Source organism: Prionailurus bengalensis, chromosome B4, assembly GCF_016509475.1.
Source record: "Prionailurus bengalensis isolate Pbe53 chromosome B4, Fcat_Pben_1.1_paternal_pri, whole genome shotgun sequence".
Lineage (NCBI taxonomy): Eukaryota > Metazoa > Chordata > Mammalia > Carnivora > Felidae > Prionailurus > Prionailurus bengalensis.
The window spans coordinates 24,621,055-24,635,562 of NC_057358.1; the positions used below are offsets into that span (position 1 = coordinate 24,621,055).

Here is a 14,508-nt window from a genome sequence, read left to right on the forward strand (position 1 = left end):
AAAACCAACGATATTTTAGCTTCACAGCATGTATATAAGCATTTTTTAATTGTCTTCTGTCATTTAACAAAAAAAACCACCTCATTTTCTAACCTTAGTAAATCCAGTTCACCATAATGAGCCAAAATTTCTAATGATCCAATTCTAAACCATGATTTTGCAACACGCAGCACTACAGCACCTGAAAAACAAACATTTCAGCATAAGTTAAACTATGCAAATATAGCATAATATGGTTTTCTTAAAATTTAAATTATTTTATTTACTTTATTTTTATTTATTTATTTATTTGAACGAGAGAGAAAAAGACGGAGAGGGAAAGAAACTCAAGCAGACTCCACGCTCAGTGTGGAGTCTGACATGGGGTTCAATCCCACGACCCTGGGATCATGACCTGAGCTGAAATCAAGAGTCAAACATTCAAACAACTGAGCCAACCAGGTGCCTCCAAATTTAAATTATTTTAATAAAAAATAATACAGTAACTGAATTTATCAGAAAAAAAAACTAATTTATACCCTAGAAAGGATCAAGGGTTTTTCTCTATTTCTTTAAGCCTTGAATCAGAGTGTCAGTAGCCACAACACTTTCAGAAATACCAAGGCTCCAACCTCACCGAAGGCTGCTCAGTCAGGCTGCAAACATGGGACTCCCAGTCTCCTCTGTTGTGACCTTTTCCCCGTAACTTATCCTGAAATAGGGAATCCGTGAATGCTTTCCGTGGCATAGTCCCTGCAAGTGCCTTCTATTGGTGTAACTAATTGAAAATTAACTTCAATAAATAAATGTTTTTGTATGTTCTAACTTATGCATACACTAAAGAAATAAAGTGAGTCTATGCATTTTTGTGTTAGTGTTCACAGCCTTCTGTCCTGACTATAGTAGTAAAACAACTAGTAAGTAGAATTCGCGGGTTTTTTTTTTTTTCCCACAAGGAATGCTGTACTTATGTGTGTTTAGATGTCAAGATGAAGTCTATCCCAGGCAACTAAACATCCTGCTCTGCCAGGATCCAATACCTGCTGCTCCCTCTTTCCCTACTCCATGGGCCCCTCCCCTTCTCCCCCTACTAAAGTCCTTCCTAATCTCAAAGATAAATAATCCTTCGTTCCTTTAAGCATGAAGACTTTAGGGAGATTGTTTTTTTATGAAAATCTTGTCAAAACATATCAGGCATGAAGTATTAAGAATATAACGTGCACTTAGTGAATCATTGAGAACATCAGTAAAAATCCTGCTCTGTTATATGGTCACGTCCACAGGACCCGAGAGAGCATGTAGGGCTGTCAGCAGCTCTCAATAACTCTGTTGTTTAAGTTGTTAAATGAGTTTATTATTAGGGCACCTGGCTGGTTTAGTCAGTACAGCATGTGACTCTTGATCTCAGGGTAGTGAGGTCAAGCTCCACGTGGGGCGTAGAGCTTACTTAAAAAATAAGCAAACAACAAAGAAATAAAATGTATTCCTTACTGATTTTCAATTCTCCTCCCTGCCCAGAGATTCAGGGTCAAGTTTCTCTCACTGTTTCCCTTTCCACACTTCTCACCTCTTCCTAATTTTTTTAATTTCTGACCTACTAAAGGCTGAGGAAAAAGCTAGTGGAACCGACTGGAAGTGAGCATGAAGTAAGAGCAATGAGGCTGTGAGGAAAGGTCTAAGGGTCTCTCCTCAGAAGGGAGCGTATGAACTTTGGCGCCCTGGCTTTGTAACACTTTGCTGGCTGTCCATAACCATTTTTGTTCACTTCCCAGATGTTTGCTCTTTGAAACCAAAGGGCTACGCACATAAGGATGTGAGAAAGGATATTCTATGGTAACATCATAAAGCGGCAATTACATCTTGAAGAACCACGGGCCATCTTTTAAGAAGACCCGACACAGAGCTGTCCAGTATCGGTTACTCTTTAAGAACTTAGGCTAATTGTATGTAAGTCTCCTAAAAACCATTGTTACCTCGTTCTTTCACAATGTTTCCATTGTAGAACTGATCTCTCCATACTTCATCGTCACTTACAACCAGACTGAAACATAAGAGAATCCAACAATTAAAGTTAGCGCTTAGCTGCTGGCAAGCCACCAAGAAGTACCTAAAACCAAAAGAAACACTGAGAAATCATGCTACCAGAGATTTGTCTGCTCACTTTACTGATACACGTCGGGAGATAACGTGATGCAGTCCTGAAAGTTAGCTTTGAGGAAAAAGGATTTACCTTGCAACTCTGCTGGTTGGAATTCTGAGAGAGTGCATAGCCTCACTGCATAAAAATTCTCTCACTGAGGAACGAAGTACAGCTCTGCCATCACCATTTCTCAGGGAAATAAGACAAAGAAGATATTCAGTTGTAATTAAGACAAGACCAATTTTTATTTAGATGACTAAAAAAAAATATCAAACTGTACCGGGAATATGGGGTCTTTCCTGAGCCTTTTAATTGGAGCTCCCACTTTTCACCCTGCCTTCAACAACAAAGAAATCTAAGTATTAGAAGATTCATGTTAATATTCAGCAGAAAGGCTACTACACCAGAAAACATGTGGTACCTGTTCATGTAAGTTCCAAGAAGATGGGCTCTTCCATCCCCAAGCTGACCTGCCCAGATCCCAAACTAAAGGAGAAAAAGGGAAATTATTCATGCTTATTAGCCCTTAAAGCTTTCATAGTAATTTTACAGCCAAAGCTATTTTGTCAAAATTGAGAATGGGTTGGGGTGCCCGGGTGGGTCAGTCGTTTAGGTGTCCGACTTTTGGCTCAGGTCATGATCTTGAGGTTCATGAGTTCGAGCCCCACATCAGGCTCTGTGCTGACAGCTCAGAGACTGGAGCCTGCTTTGGATTCTTTATCTTCCCTCTCTCTTTGACCCTCCACCGCTTGCATTCTGTCTCTGTCTCAAAAATAAACATTACAAAAATTGAGGGATGTCTGAGTGGCTTAGTTGGTTGAGCATCCAACTTTGGCTCAGGTCATGATCTTGCAGTGCATGGGTTCAAGCCCCGTGTCAGGCTCTGTGCTGACAGCTGAGAGACTGGAGCCTGCTTTGGATTCTGTGTCTCCCTCTCTCTCTGTCCCTCCCCTGTTTGCTGTATCTCAAAAATAAATAAACATTAAATTTTTTTAATTGTTTCTGATGGTTTTAGGTACTTTAGGTACATTTTTGAGAATTTTTTAAATTGAGAATGGCATTTTTAGGATTATAATAATCAACAACTTGAATAAAGGTGAAGATGAAATTCAATCAATAAAACATAAGTGAAATTTATTTTAAGAATATAAATTTAAGACATATAATTAACTTCATCATCTTACAGCTGAGCTCAAGCTTGTTGGGTGTAGAATACTTAGAACTGATCTATTGATCTATTTAATTCCAGAATATGAACTAGGAACAATTTATTCATAGAAGGTTTGCCAGTATTATATGCATGCAGTGTGAAATCAGGAACATACTTGTAACTCAAAAAATTGCTTTTGAACTTGCATGATTGACTGTTTCCAAATTTTTCTGTTTGCAGTTGCCCAACTCCCAGTTATGCCACTTACTACCTATGGAAATTTGAGTGACTTAATCCCACTGAGGCTGACCTTTCATTTCTGTAAAATGAGCTAACCCTTGCCAGGTGTAAGAATGAATGCTAAGAAATGCTTTGTACTATATGCAAGTGCTCCTAAGTTGGTAATTATTTTTACTGCTAACGGTGATTTGCTAACTTGGACAGGACTCCATTTTCTACATGCATGTCACTTCCACCAGAAAGTGGTCTCTGACTTTCTGGGACTAGGAAGGTGGTTCTGTGAATTCCCATAACTCCTATACTTACCCCTTTCATGTTTTGTTGATGTTCTATAATTGGATGTTATAGAATTTGTTTCTTTATCTGTCCCCTCCCCTAGAGTATTAACAATCTGAACAAAGGGGACAGGTCTCATTCACCATTATAGCTCCTGGCACATAAACGGAGTTCTATAAACAGCTGTGAAATATTTAAACTATGTTTATAGTTTTGAGAGAAAAACATGAAATTGAGAAAAATCTACCTGGTATTGTTTCATCTTAACCAGGAACAGATCACCATTAACTTCGGCTACATAATACCTCTAAGAGCACAAATCTGAGAGGTGCTTTGGCAATTTCTAAAATTGACAATACATTAGGTATATGCCACACCGTGAAAAAGAAGTAGAAAGAATGGTGAATCCAGAGCCAGGAGTGAAGTCAGGGGAAATAAGAAGGTAATTCTCTGTTAATAAAAGAGAAACCATTTATTGTTCAAAAGGACAAAGCCGTCCTTATAAATATTTGTAATTTCAAATTATAAAGAGAGAAGAAGAGATGAAATGTGAAATTGATAAAAGATTCATCTAACTTACTATATTACAAAGTAAACCTACAAAAAAATACAGCTTAACAAAACTCTGCAGGGCTTAAGGTTTGCATTCATACTTTAACAGTACACGTGAGTACTGGTACAAAATGCTAATAAATTTAACCTATATGGGGAATGACTTTTTGAACCACGGGATCCCTATATTTGGGAGCTAAACAAAACAAAACAAAACAAAACAAAACCATAAGGATCATATAGTCCAGAAGTTTCTAAATTGAGAAACATAGTTCAGCAAAATGTTAATAATTATTCCTTAAGAACAGCACACAATAAAACCCTGCAGTCAAGTATGTTTGAAAAATGGAGTGTTAAAGTAAGTGGATTTCTTTGCCACAGCACTTCTCACAACTCCTGGAATGGTATTGGTCAACCCTTGCACATTACAGATCAACACACTGAGGTTCAAGTTTGTCACAGATGATCCTTAAAGTCTTTCTCAATTCTAATTAGTGGTCTATGTCACTTTGCTTCTCAAGCTTGTGTTAGCTTAGTTTCTATGATGCTTTTGCTTCTTAGGACACTGAGGAATGAAAGCAACAAAAATCTGAAAGGAATTACCTGCCCCCAAGAGACAGAGCCTGATACTATCATTATTATCATAGGTATCATGGAAGCACTTTTCATGTTTCCTAACTTAATCCTTACTCCCACCCTATTACACTTTGTTACCGTTCCTAAAAATTATTCCAGAGTAAGCCAGCCTCGGGACAATCAGAGTGTTAAATTAAAAAAAAATTTAACGTTTATTTATTTTTGAGAGAGGAGTCGGTGCAAGCCGGGGAGGGACAGAGAGAGAGGGAGACACAGAATCTAAAGCAGGCTCCAGGCTCTGAGCTGTCAGCACAGAGCCCGAGGCAGGGCTCAAACCCATGATCACGACCTGAGCTGAAGTCAGACACTTAACCTGCTAAGCCACCCAGGCCCCCCCAGAGTGTTAAATTAATCTTATCTGGTTCACAGGAAAGTCACAGCAAGTTCAACAATTAGTCCTGTGTTCCTTCTCTCTTTTTTTTAATTAGTCAGATACCACCACACCCTGAGCTTGCTTCAATATCTTATTTCTAGAAGGCACATTCTTAATTGCTTCAACATACATAATACCCCCAATTAGTCCTAATTAAATTCTAGCAGCTTCTAGCAGTTCTAAAACTTTGTTGTACAGCTGTCCTGGCAAAACTATAATCTCTTTATCCTTCTGAGATTTTATATTGACTTTTTGTGCTGCTTTACCTAAATCTCTTGCCAAAACTTCACCAAATGAGTTACCTAGCGATAATTCACAGAAATTTTATATTGGTGCTGCCCCGGTTTTCTCAATTCCATCAAAGAAACTTGGGTTTTATTTTTAACACAGCAAGAAATCACATCAGCTAATTATGAGCATCTTAGGATGACACATTCTTCTAGAAACACCTTGTTGACATCTCAATACACTAACAAAGGAATCAATGCAAAGTAATTTCATTAATGGGACAGTATTTCCACCAACTGTTTATATTTACATAAGGGAAGTAATGCAGATGCTACTCCTACCTGGTGGCCACCATATCTGTGAGCCAATGGAATGGATCCAGATACTATCTTTTCACCACTCACAAGCTGGATAAAATCATCTGTTTCTGAGACAGATAAATCAAGGTCCAAAATATCTTCTAGAACTTCCTGAGGCAGGAAAAAACAAGAAAACAAACAAACAAAAAAAGCCTTACAAACTTAAGTAATCCTTTAAGAATTTTTAACAAAGGAGACTTGATGGAAGAAAGAAAATTAAAAGAAGCTCTTCCAAAAGTACATTAATATTTTTTCATGAGAGATGTAGCGTACTTTATATGATTATTTACGTTATTTAGGAAAATTAGTTTTGGGGCGCCTGGGTGGCGCAGTCGGTTAAGCGTCCGACTTCAGCCAGGTCACGATCTCGCGGCCCGTGAGTTCGAGCCCCGCGTCGGGCTCTGGGCTGATGGCTCGGAGCCTGGAGCCTGTTTCCGATTCTGTGTCTCCCTCTCTCTCTGACCCTCCCCCGTTCATGCTCTGTCTCTCTCTGTCCCAAAAATAAAATAAAACGTTGAAAAAAAAATTTTTTAAATAATAAAATAAAATTTTTAAAAAAAGGAAAATTAGTTCTTAGTTTAAAATTTTTTATGTATTTCTTGTGATGCATGGTAAAACAATATTTTTCCTAGTTCATATTCTTTAAAGGAACTAGAAAAAAGGAAAATGTCTTATTTCTATTCCCCAATTCAATTGTATCATGAGAGAACAATTTAGAATCCATTATTAGAGCCCATTTTTAAGAATTTAACTTACTTACCCCCCTTCTTCCAAAAAGTATATTTTCCTGTAAGATAACTTTAAGATGAAATGGAGTACTAGCTCCAGGAATCAATAGCAAAAAGTGATTTCTAAGAATGACATACTCCAAGTGTGTGTGAATTTTAAACACAAAGATAGGCATTTATCACTTAACAATTCAACTCTAAAAAGTATGACCATCTTTTTAGACAAAATTTACAGTGAATTAAGTATCTGTGTTGTGAAAAAAAATCAAGCCTAACCTTTGAAACTGCTACAAGACGTACTCTTGATTTCAAAGGAGTAGGGATGGCAATTGAAAAAATACAGTTTTTCACTTTACGAACATAATTTTCTTTAACAGGATCAACTGGCAACACAGCTGATTAAAAAAAAACACACAAAAAAACTCAGTGTTCTCATTTATTGCAAACATAGAATTAATATTCCTTAGAAGGGCTACGGTTCTTCAGGAAAATTAATTTATACCGCTATTTCTTCCCACTTGGGTTAAAGCCTATTCTATCATTTTCAACCATAGCTATCCAATATTCATCTAATACAGTAGATGGAACCACCCAAGAAGATGGGAGATGGCAAAAGTTTAAACCAAGACACATACCCTGTCTTCAAGGATTTTCATTTATAGGAGACCAACAGGATGCACAACATATTTATAAATAAGAATGTATAAATAAAGCGGAGGTGAGCTGCATAACAATTTTACAATTATAGTACCAGCCAATTCAATGGAATCCAACCAAAAAATATTAGGCAGTTAATCACATTCTTTCTGTCCTTCAGAAAATCGTAATTACTGAAGGAAACAGATATGCACATAAATTCTAATACCAGGCAACAGATGTCTTACTAAATGTATAAAACACATAGTAAAGCTCATCTACCTTATTTAAAAAATTTTTTTTTTCAACGTTTATTTATTTTGGGGACAGAGAGAGACAGAGCATGAACGGGGGAGGGGCAGAGAGAGAGGGAGACACAGAATCGGAAACAGGCTCCAGGCTCTGAGCCATCAGCCCAGAGCCTGACGCGGGGCTCGAACTCCCGGACCGCGAGATCGTGACCTGGCTGAAGTCGGACGCTTAACTGACTGCGCCACCCAGGCGCCCCTCATCTACCTTATTTTAAAAGCTGTACAAAAAAAGAGAGCTTTGATCATGCTTTAGATACTCAACATATTTTATTTTACATTCAATTTTTAAAATCTTAATGTTTTCCTAAAACCAACCAGTTAAAACAAAAAAACAAACAGAAGACGGTAGGCGTACTACTAAAATTACAAAACAAGGGGACACAAAATTTTGTTTCTGGATAGAGATATTATCAAGATGTCAGTGTAGTCAAATTATTTAATAAACATATGGATATCCAGCCAAAATCCCAGTAGAGCTTTTCCGAAGAAACAGATCATCTTAAGTGTAAATCTTGAAAAATAAAAATTATTTTTTTTAGAGAGAAATGGGAGTTTTCCTATCATATTATAAATTATAAGAACACAATTAGCTGGGGCACCTGGGTGGCTCCGTCGGTTAAGCATCCGACTCTTGATTTTGGCTCAGGTCATGATCCCAGGGTCGTGGGGATTGACCCAGGTCGAGCTCTGCTCTAAGTGTGGAGCCTGCTTAAGATTCCCTTTGCTCCTGTCCCCTACTTGCTCTAAATAAATAAATAAATAAATAAATAAATAAATAAATAAGATAACTAAAAGGTTAAGATAGATGCAAAGACCAAAGGGACTCAGTGAAAAGCACAGAAACAGTCCAAAGTAATGTTAAGAATGCTCTATATAATTAAAATGATATTTGTAATCAGTAGAGAAAGGTGGCATTGGGACAATCAGTTCAACTGTTTGGCATAACTTTTATTTGTCCCACTCAAGCCTAGGTGAACCAAATGGCAAGTTGTAACAGAAATAAGAGTGATTATCTATCTTTCCCGTAGGAGTATAAAAAGAGGCAAATGTGGACCAGATTTAACCTTTACACTTTCCCCTAAATACGTGGTAAAGAAGGTACATCATGGGGAACAAATGGGTAGCCAACCAAAAAACAAATGATTTCAGCATTGCCACAGAAAACCTGACAATATGATTAAAAGTAGAAGATCCAACAATGTATTTGAGTCTCTTTTAAGAGATCCACTGTGTGGAAATAGACTAAATTATAATTTATGCATTTTTTATGATGCCCTAACATTTTAATAGAGCACAGGCTATATATACTGTTCATTAATACTCATGATTTTGTACTGACTGATTCACATTTTGGTACGGTAGTTGATTAGTCAGTCATATGTGATCATTGGTCAGGGAAAAAAAGAGGCCAGCTGCTTCAGAGGCACCCAAACCTTCCTTACCTTTGCTACACTTTACCCAAATAATCAGTCACACACTACAAACCCAAGAGAAAATTCCAAATGTATATTAAGTCTCTATCTTAACATCTCAGAGATTTCAATAATTCCAAAATTAAATTCTTTAGAATTCAGTTTAGCCTAAGAATATGAAATCCACAAAAACTGCTAATCTTTCAGCACCGCTATGTTTGAACCTCTTCTCTCAGTAAATGTTCTTACCACAGTCACCTTGATAATTGATCATTTATCTAATAACATCAAGATGAGATGTTTTCATGCAGTATTATGAATCAAGACACAGTTAAGATGTACATAGTATTATGTATACAGTCTCTCCTTGGCTGTATAACACCTGGTCCTACCATAGATAATGTTTTGAACAGTATCATCATTGTGGAAAGAAAATGTCTTAAAGTATAGTCAACTTTCCAACATTGAAAAAATAACTTCAAAAATGCTTTCAATTACATACTTGCTCCATTTATATCAGTCAGTACTGGTTATTTCATTCCTAGAAGTGCAGTCAAAACAACCCAAGTTGTTCCTAGCCTGTGCACAAGAGTCGGCTCTTTGGCAGTTCCTTACACAGCTCAGTGGTTTTAACTTCCTATACACATGTTTAGCCTAGTTGGGTCAAAAGAACTACTTGTATTCTGCATGTCCTATTGATGGGTTATTCTTCATCAAAAGTTTAGCTATCTATAATGTTGGAAACCGTCACAAATTTCATCCGCTTCCCCAACTTAGCCTTGCATAAGGCTATATACTTAGCCATAAAATTTCTTTTTTAAAGAGCCAGATATTTTGTTTTAACCTGGAAAACAATCTCCAAATGAAAACGGCCTGACAGAACGGTGTAGTGCTGTATCTGGGAGCTTGGCAAGACATGTAACTCTTCCATGTTTCCCTGTGTGTGAAAAAGGGCAAATGATAGTATCTAAGTAGTAGCATTGTTGTAAATAATTTATTGCTACACTTTACCATGGCAAATTGTACCTGTTGAATATTTAATGTACAGAGCTATATCAAGATAAACCACAGCTGTGTATAAACAACCTTTATTTGTAAAGCACCTCACATTATTTTTTACATACTACTTTTCAAGATTGGGGGAAAAATCATAAAATTGGCTTATTTAAATAAGCCTTATTTTATGCTTTTATTCAGTAAAAAATAACTGAATATAAATATAAAAATAATGTGCTCAGCTATACCACGGGCACGTTCACTTTTTAAATGCAAAACGCATGGTTCAAAAGAACAGGAAAAAAAATTCAGAGAATTGCAGTTGCCTATTTTGCTGGTCTGTTTCCCCATAACGGTGACTTTTTGAAGACAGATGTTTCTTTCATTCTGTATCCAAAATGCCTACACTTTCTCTCATTGGCCCTATTTATGTCATGTTGAATTACTGCAGCGCGGATTTGATGTAAGTGTGCTCTCTCACTATCATGAGAGAAGTAGATCTGGCTATAGAATTAAGGAAAGGTCTTTCTAACTCACATCAGGTACTAATCCTGTACATTCTCCGGTATCTCCCACACTGGCAAGTTACACCCAACATTACCAAATACTAAGCAATTTCACACAGCTCAGTACACCCACGGGTGGGACTACTACCCAGTTATGAGCAATACCGCCAAACTATGCCACCATATACCTAAAAGGTTCTCAGAGGACAGAGTCCAAAAGTCGAGAGACAAGGCTAACTTAGTTTCTGTCTCACAATAGCCCAGCTCATGTTTCGATTTGTTTCTGGAAAGAAGCAAGAGGTGGGCACTTCCCTCGAGGTCAGGTAGCAATAGGCAGCAGACAACGCTGGGGCAGGTCACGCCAAAGAGAAGCAGCCGTGGAAACGCGAGACCCCGGATCAGACAGCAAAACGGGAATCTGATTCTTTGAGTCATAGCTCTTGTCTAAATACGCGGAACAAGAGTCTGGCGCACGGTGGCAACTGTTAACAGCCGGTTCCCCAAAGATCCTTTTTTTTTTTTTTTTGGCTATGTCTGATGGGAGCTCCTAGCTCCCCGGAGGGTGGGCAGGAGTTCGGGAGAAACTGCTCGTCCAAGTGAAATGTCCCGCTTAGTTACGGGGACCGGCAAGGGGCCACCCCCGCAAGTTTAGGGCAGCGGTGGCGCCTAAGGTTCCGCGTGGCCCTTCCGGGGAAGCGCCGGCGGCGCTAGGCCCGCTCTGGAACGAGCTGCCGCAGCCCGGGGCGAGGTCGAAGCACTTCCTGTGCCAAGTTTCCGGCTCCGGGTCCCGGGGGGAAGACCGCCCGGCCACAGGCGGAGCCAGCGCTCCGCCGCGGCTTTCAGACTCGGACCCCATGGCTTCGTGCCGGTGGCCCTGGCGGCGCTGCTGCTCCTGGAGGCCGGCTGCCCGGAGCCCCGGGCCCGGCTCCCCGGGCCGCATGGGGCCCCCCGGGCCGCCCGCCGCTGCCGACGGCGGCGTGCAGGTGAGGAGGCCCTGAGGCGGGCGCGGCGGCGGGGCGCAGAGGTCACCGCGCCAATGACAGCCGCACGGATGAATGAATGGGGACGGGCGGCACGTGCGCCGGGCAGGGGGCAGGGGGCCGGGAGGCTGCGCTGCAATGGGGACCCGGGGCTGCATGGGCCCCGGGATGGGCCCGAGCCCCGCCGGGGGATGTGGAGGGGTGGGTGCCGGGCGTATGCCTGATGTTGGGGCGCCCTGCGCGAGTCTGCAAAACGCGGTCCTGGGGACCCAGGCGCTTTAGGGTTTGGGGAAATAGCGGTGGATGAGGAGCCGGGTCTCAGGGAAAGTGGAGGGAGGGCAGCCAGGTTGTCTCCTGGCGTGTGGACCTAGTGCATCCTGGAGACCGAATGCAGCTGTTTCCTTTCGATTTACACCCAGGGCTTCCGGAGGAGCGCTCTTAATTAGGACTTAAGAGCAAAAGGTGCTCTGAGCGCTCTGGGATCCAGGGCATCCAGGTGGGCTCGGAATAGGCGGAAGAGGCTTCGTGTAGGGCTGATGCTCAGAGTGGACCGGATTTCAGTCCTACGGTAGTTGCTTCCCGGTCCGAGAGAGCCTACCTGGACGGGGTAGAAGGTCACAGCAAGGAGAAGAGGCCTGAGGATGTCACAAGTAGAGAAACGTTGAACTTTGATTTCATGTGACTTCTTGAAGTAGAGTAAGAATCTCAGCACTAACCATGACTGCTTGACTCTCCGCCCTGCAGCCCTTGGGCCCAGTCAGTTTTCTCCCTTTCCGGCCAGTTTAGCCCCTGTAAATTGACATGTTCTGTGGCTTCATGAGTCTTTCCTGCACTGATTGACTCTCCACGTGCCATGGGTAGGCCCATATTGTTTAGAGAAACTGAGCAAAATCTATCTACTCACTGTCCTTTTTAGAGACTTCTCCAGTCACACAGTAATTATTATGTTTTCCTTTCATCCACAAGGCTCGTTTTTAAAAAGTTTATTGAATTTAGGACTTTTCTGTTTTGGTTGGCTTTGGGACACTTCATATTCCCATGTACTCTTCAGACACCATGTACCTATATGAAATATGTAGCATTTATAAATGTCTGCTCTGTACCAAGGTGGATACATGTCACAACTTATCCAGAATGGACATTTGGGGAGAGAATAGCAACTGGGCCCGCAGACTGACAGTAAAAAAGAGAATATGGGAAATGAAAGTCTCCGGGCTTTGCTGGGACCCATTTCAGTACAGTCCTAGCCAGACTTCAAATACTTACAGTGTCACAGATGAAGGCATTATTGGGAGAGATGTTGGCACCCACCATCTGATAGCACTGGATACTTCTTTTCTTTGACACTCCTTTTTATTGATTTATTTACACTCTAGTATAATTAACAGTGTTATATGAGTTTCAGATGTGCAGTATAGTGATTTGACTGTTCTATACATTACTCAGTGCTCATCAAGAGAAATGTTACTGTTGATCATCACCCTTCACCTATCTCACCCACCCCCCCCCCCACCCACCTGCCTTCTGGTAACCAGCAGTTTGTTCTCTGTAGTTAAGAGCCTGTTTTTTGGTTTGTCTCTTTTTTCTTTGTTCATTTGTTTTGTTTCTTAAATTCCACGTGCAATCCTTTGCTATTTGTCTTTGACTGACTTGTTTCAGTTAGAAAGTCAGCATTACCCTCTCTAGCTCCATCCATGTTATAAATGGCAAGATTTCATTCTTTTTAATGGATAATATTCCATTGTATATGTACCACAGCATTTTTATCCATTCATCCATCAATGAACACTTGAGGTGCTTCCATATTTTGGCTATTGTGAATAATACTGCAATAAACATAGGGGTGCATATACCATTTCGAATTAGCATTTATTTTCATATTTTTTGGGTAAATACCCAGTGATGGAATTACTGGATCATATGGGAATTCTGTGTAATTTTTAGGGGGACCTCTGTGCTGTCTTCCATGGTGGCTGCACCAGTTTGAATTCCCACCAACAGTGCACAAGCTTTCCTTTGGAAAACATGGCTCCATCTTAAAGCAGAAGATACCTTGACTGAGTAGACATTAAATACTGTAGATACTATAGATATGCAAAGACTGTATTAAATGTGTACAGTGTGTTAGGCTCTGAGCTAAGACCTTTACACAACTTCTCCGAATTAATTGCAGCGTCTCTCCGTGAGTAGGTATTAGCAGAAAGATGTCACAAGGTAACATGGCCAGGAAATGTTGGGATTTGAACCAAGATCCATCTTCCAAAGACCATGGTTTTAATAACTATTAGGCTGCCTAGTGGTTCAGAGCACTCCATATTAGCTGTGTAATTTTAACTCTTCGCCCCAGGTTAGATTAGGTCTCAAACTGAGTATTGTAATGAAATACTGAATTTGTATGAATTAATTACAAAGGCTGAAACAAGCAGGTTAAATGTCATATAATGGTAAAATCAGAAGATCACCTCGCTTTCTTGGGACATCATAAATGTTCTTATTGGTCTAATGAATGTATAATGCTATTGTGGAACGACTAGAACTCAGCCAGTCTTCCTTGGCGACTGCCTGCCTGGCAGAGTCAACCTTTATTGTCATTTTAATATGTGTAAAGCAATATGTGTTCACTAGGAAAAAATCAGAAAACATAAAAGCAAAAAAGGAATAAAACAAAAAACTCCCACAATCCTATTTATTCAGAAATTACTATGTTTAATACCCTGGTTTATACACTTTTAAACCCCATTGTGTATCTTATTTGTGCATGCACGTATGTAAAAATTTTTGTTGCAATCACATAATACATATGGTTTTGTAGATGCTTTTTCCTTTTGATATATCGTTAACATATCTGTATATCAGTTTTTCAGGCTTGACTTTTCTGAACTTCAAGTTCCCCAGCTCTATAAAAGCAAGTACTTGTGAGGGTCATAGTGTAAAAGCACTTTGTAAGACTTTATTGCAAGTAGAGTAGATTAGTTTTATTTTTCTTGCACTAAATTTGTCCTTTTT

At 39.9% G+C, this 14,508-nt stretch overlaps 2 protein-coding genes across 5 annotated transcripts in view; one reads left to right on the plus strand and one right to left on the minus strand.

Moving 5' to 3' along the window:
* LOC122473985 (protein adenylyltransferase SelO-like) overlaps positions 1–11,283 on the minus strand; it is a 33,991-nt gene extending 22,708 nt beyond the window's left edge. The window contains exons 1-8 of the mRNA XM_043564864.1: positions 10,711–11,283; positions 6,938–7,056; positions 5,916–6,044; positions 2,541–2,605; positions 2,400–2,456; positions 2,210–2,308; positions 1,953–2,020; positions 94–181 (exon numbers count right to left, since the gene is read on the minus strand). Of these exons, the coding sequence (XP_043420799.1) occupies positions 94–181; positions 1,953–2,020; positions 2,210–2,308; positions 2,400–2,456; positions 2,541–2,605; positions 5,916–6,044; positions 6,938–7,056; positions 10,711–10,957 (872 nt within the window). The 5' untranslated portion in view covers positions 10,958–11,283. The remainder of the gene's footprint in view (positions 1–93; positions 182–1,952; positions 2,021–2,209; positions 2,309–2,399; positions 2,457–2,540; positions 2,606–5,915; positions 6,045–6,937; positions 7,057–10,710) is intronic.
* A 31-nt stretch (positions 11,284–11,314) lies between these two features.
* The window catches only part of PDSS1 (decaprenyl diphosphate synthase subunit 1), a 42,843-nt gene continuing 39,649 nt past the window's right edge, over positions 11,315–14,508 (plus strand). For 3 of the 4 annotated variants that reach the window (XR_006294756.1, XR_006294757.1, XM_043564884.1), the window contains exon 1: positions 11,315–11,505. Coding sequence is in view for 2 of the 4 variants with exons in the window: in XM_043564884.1 (XP_043420819.1) it covers positions 11,377–11,505 (129 nt within the window). In the remaining 2 variants the exon portion in view is untranslated. The remainder of the gene's footprint in view (positions 11,506–14,508) is intronic. The other variant, XM_043564883.1, reaches the window with a different exon arrangement.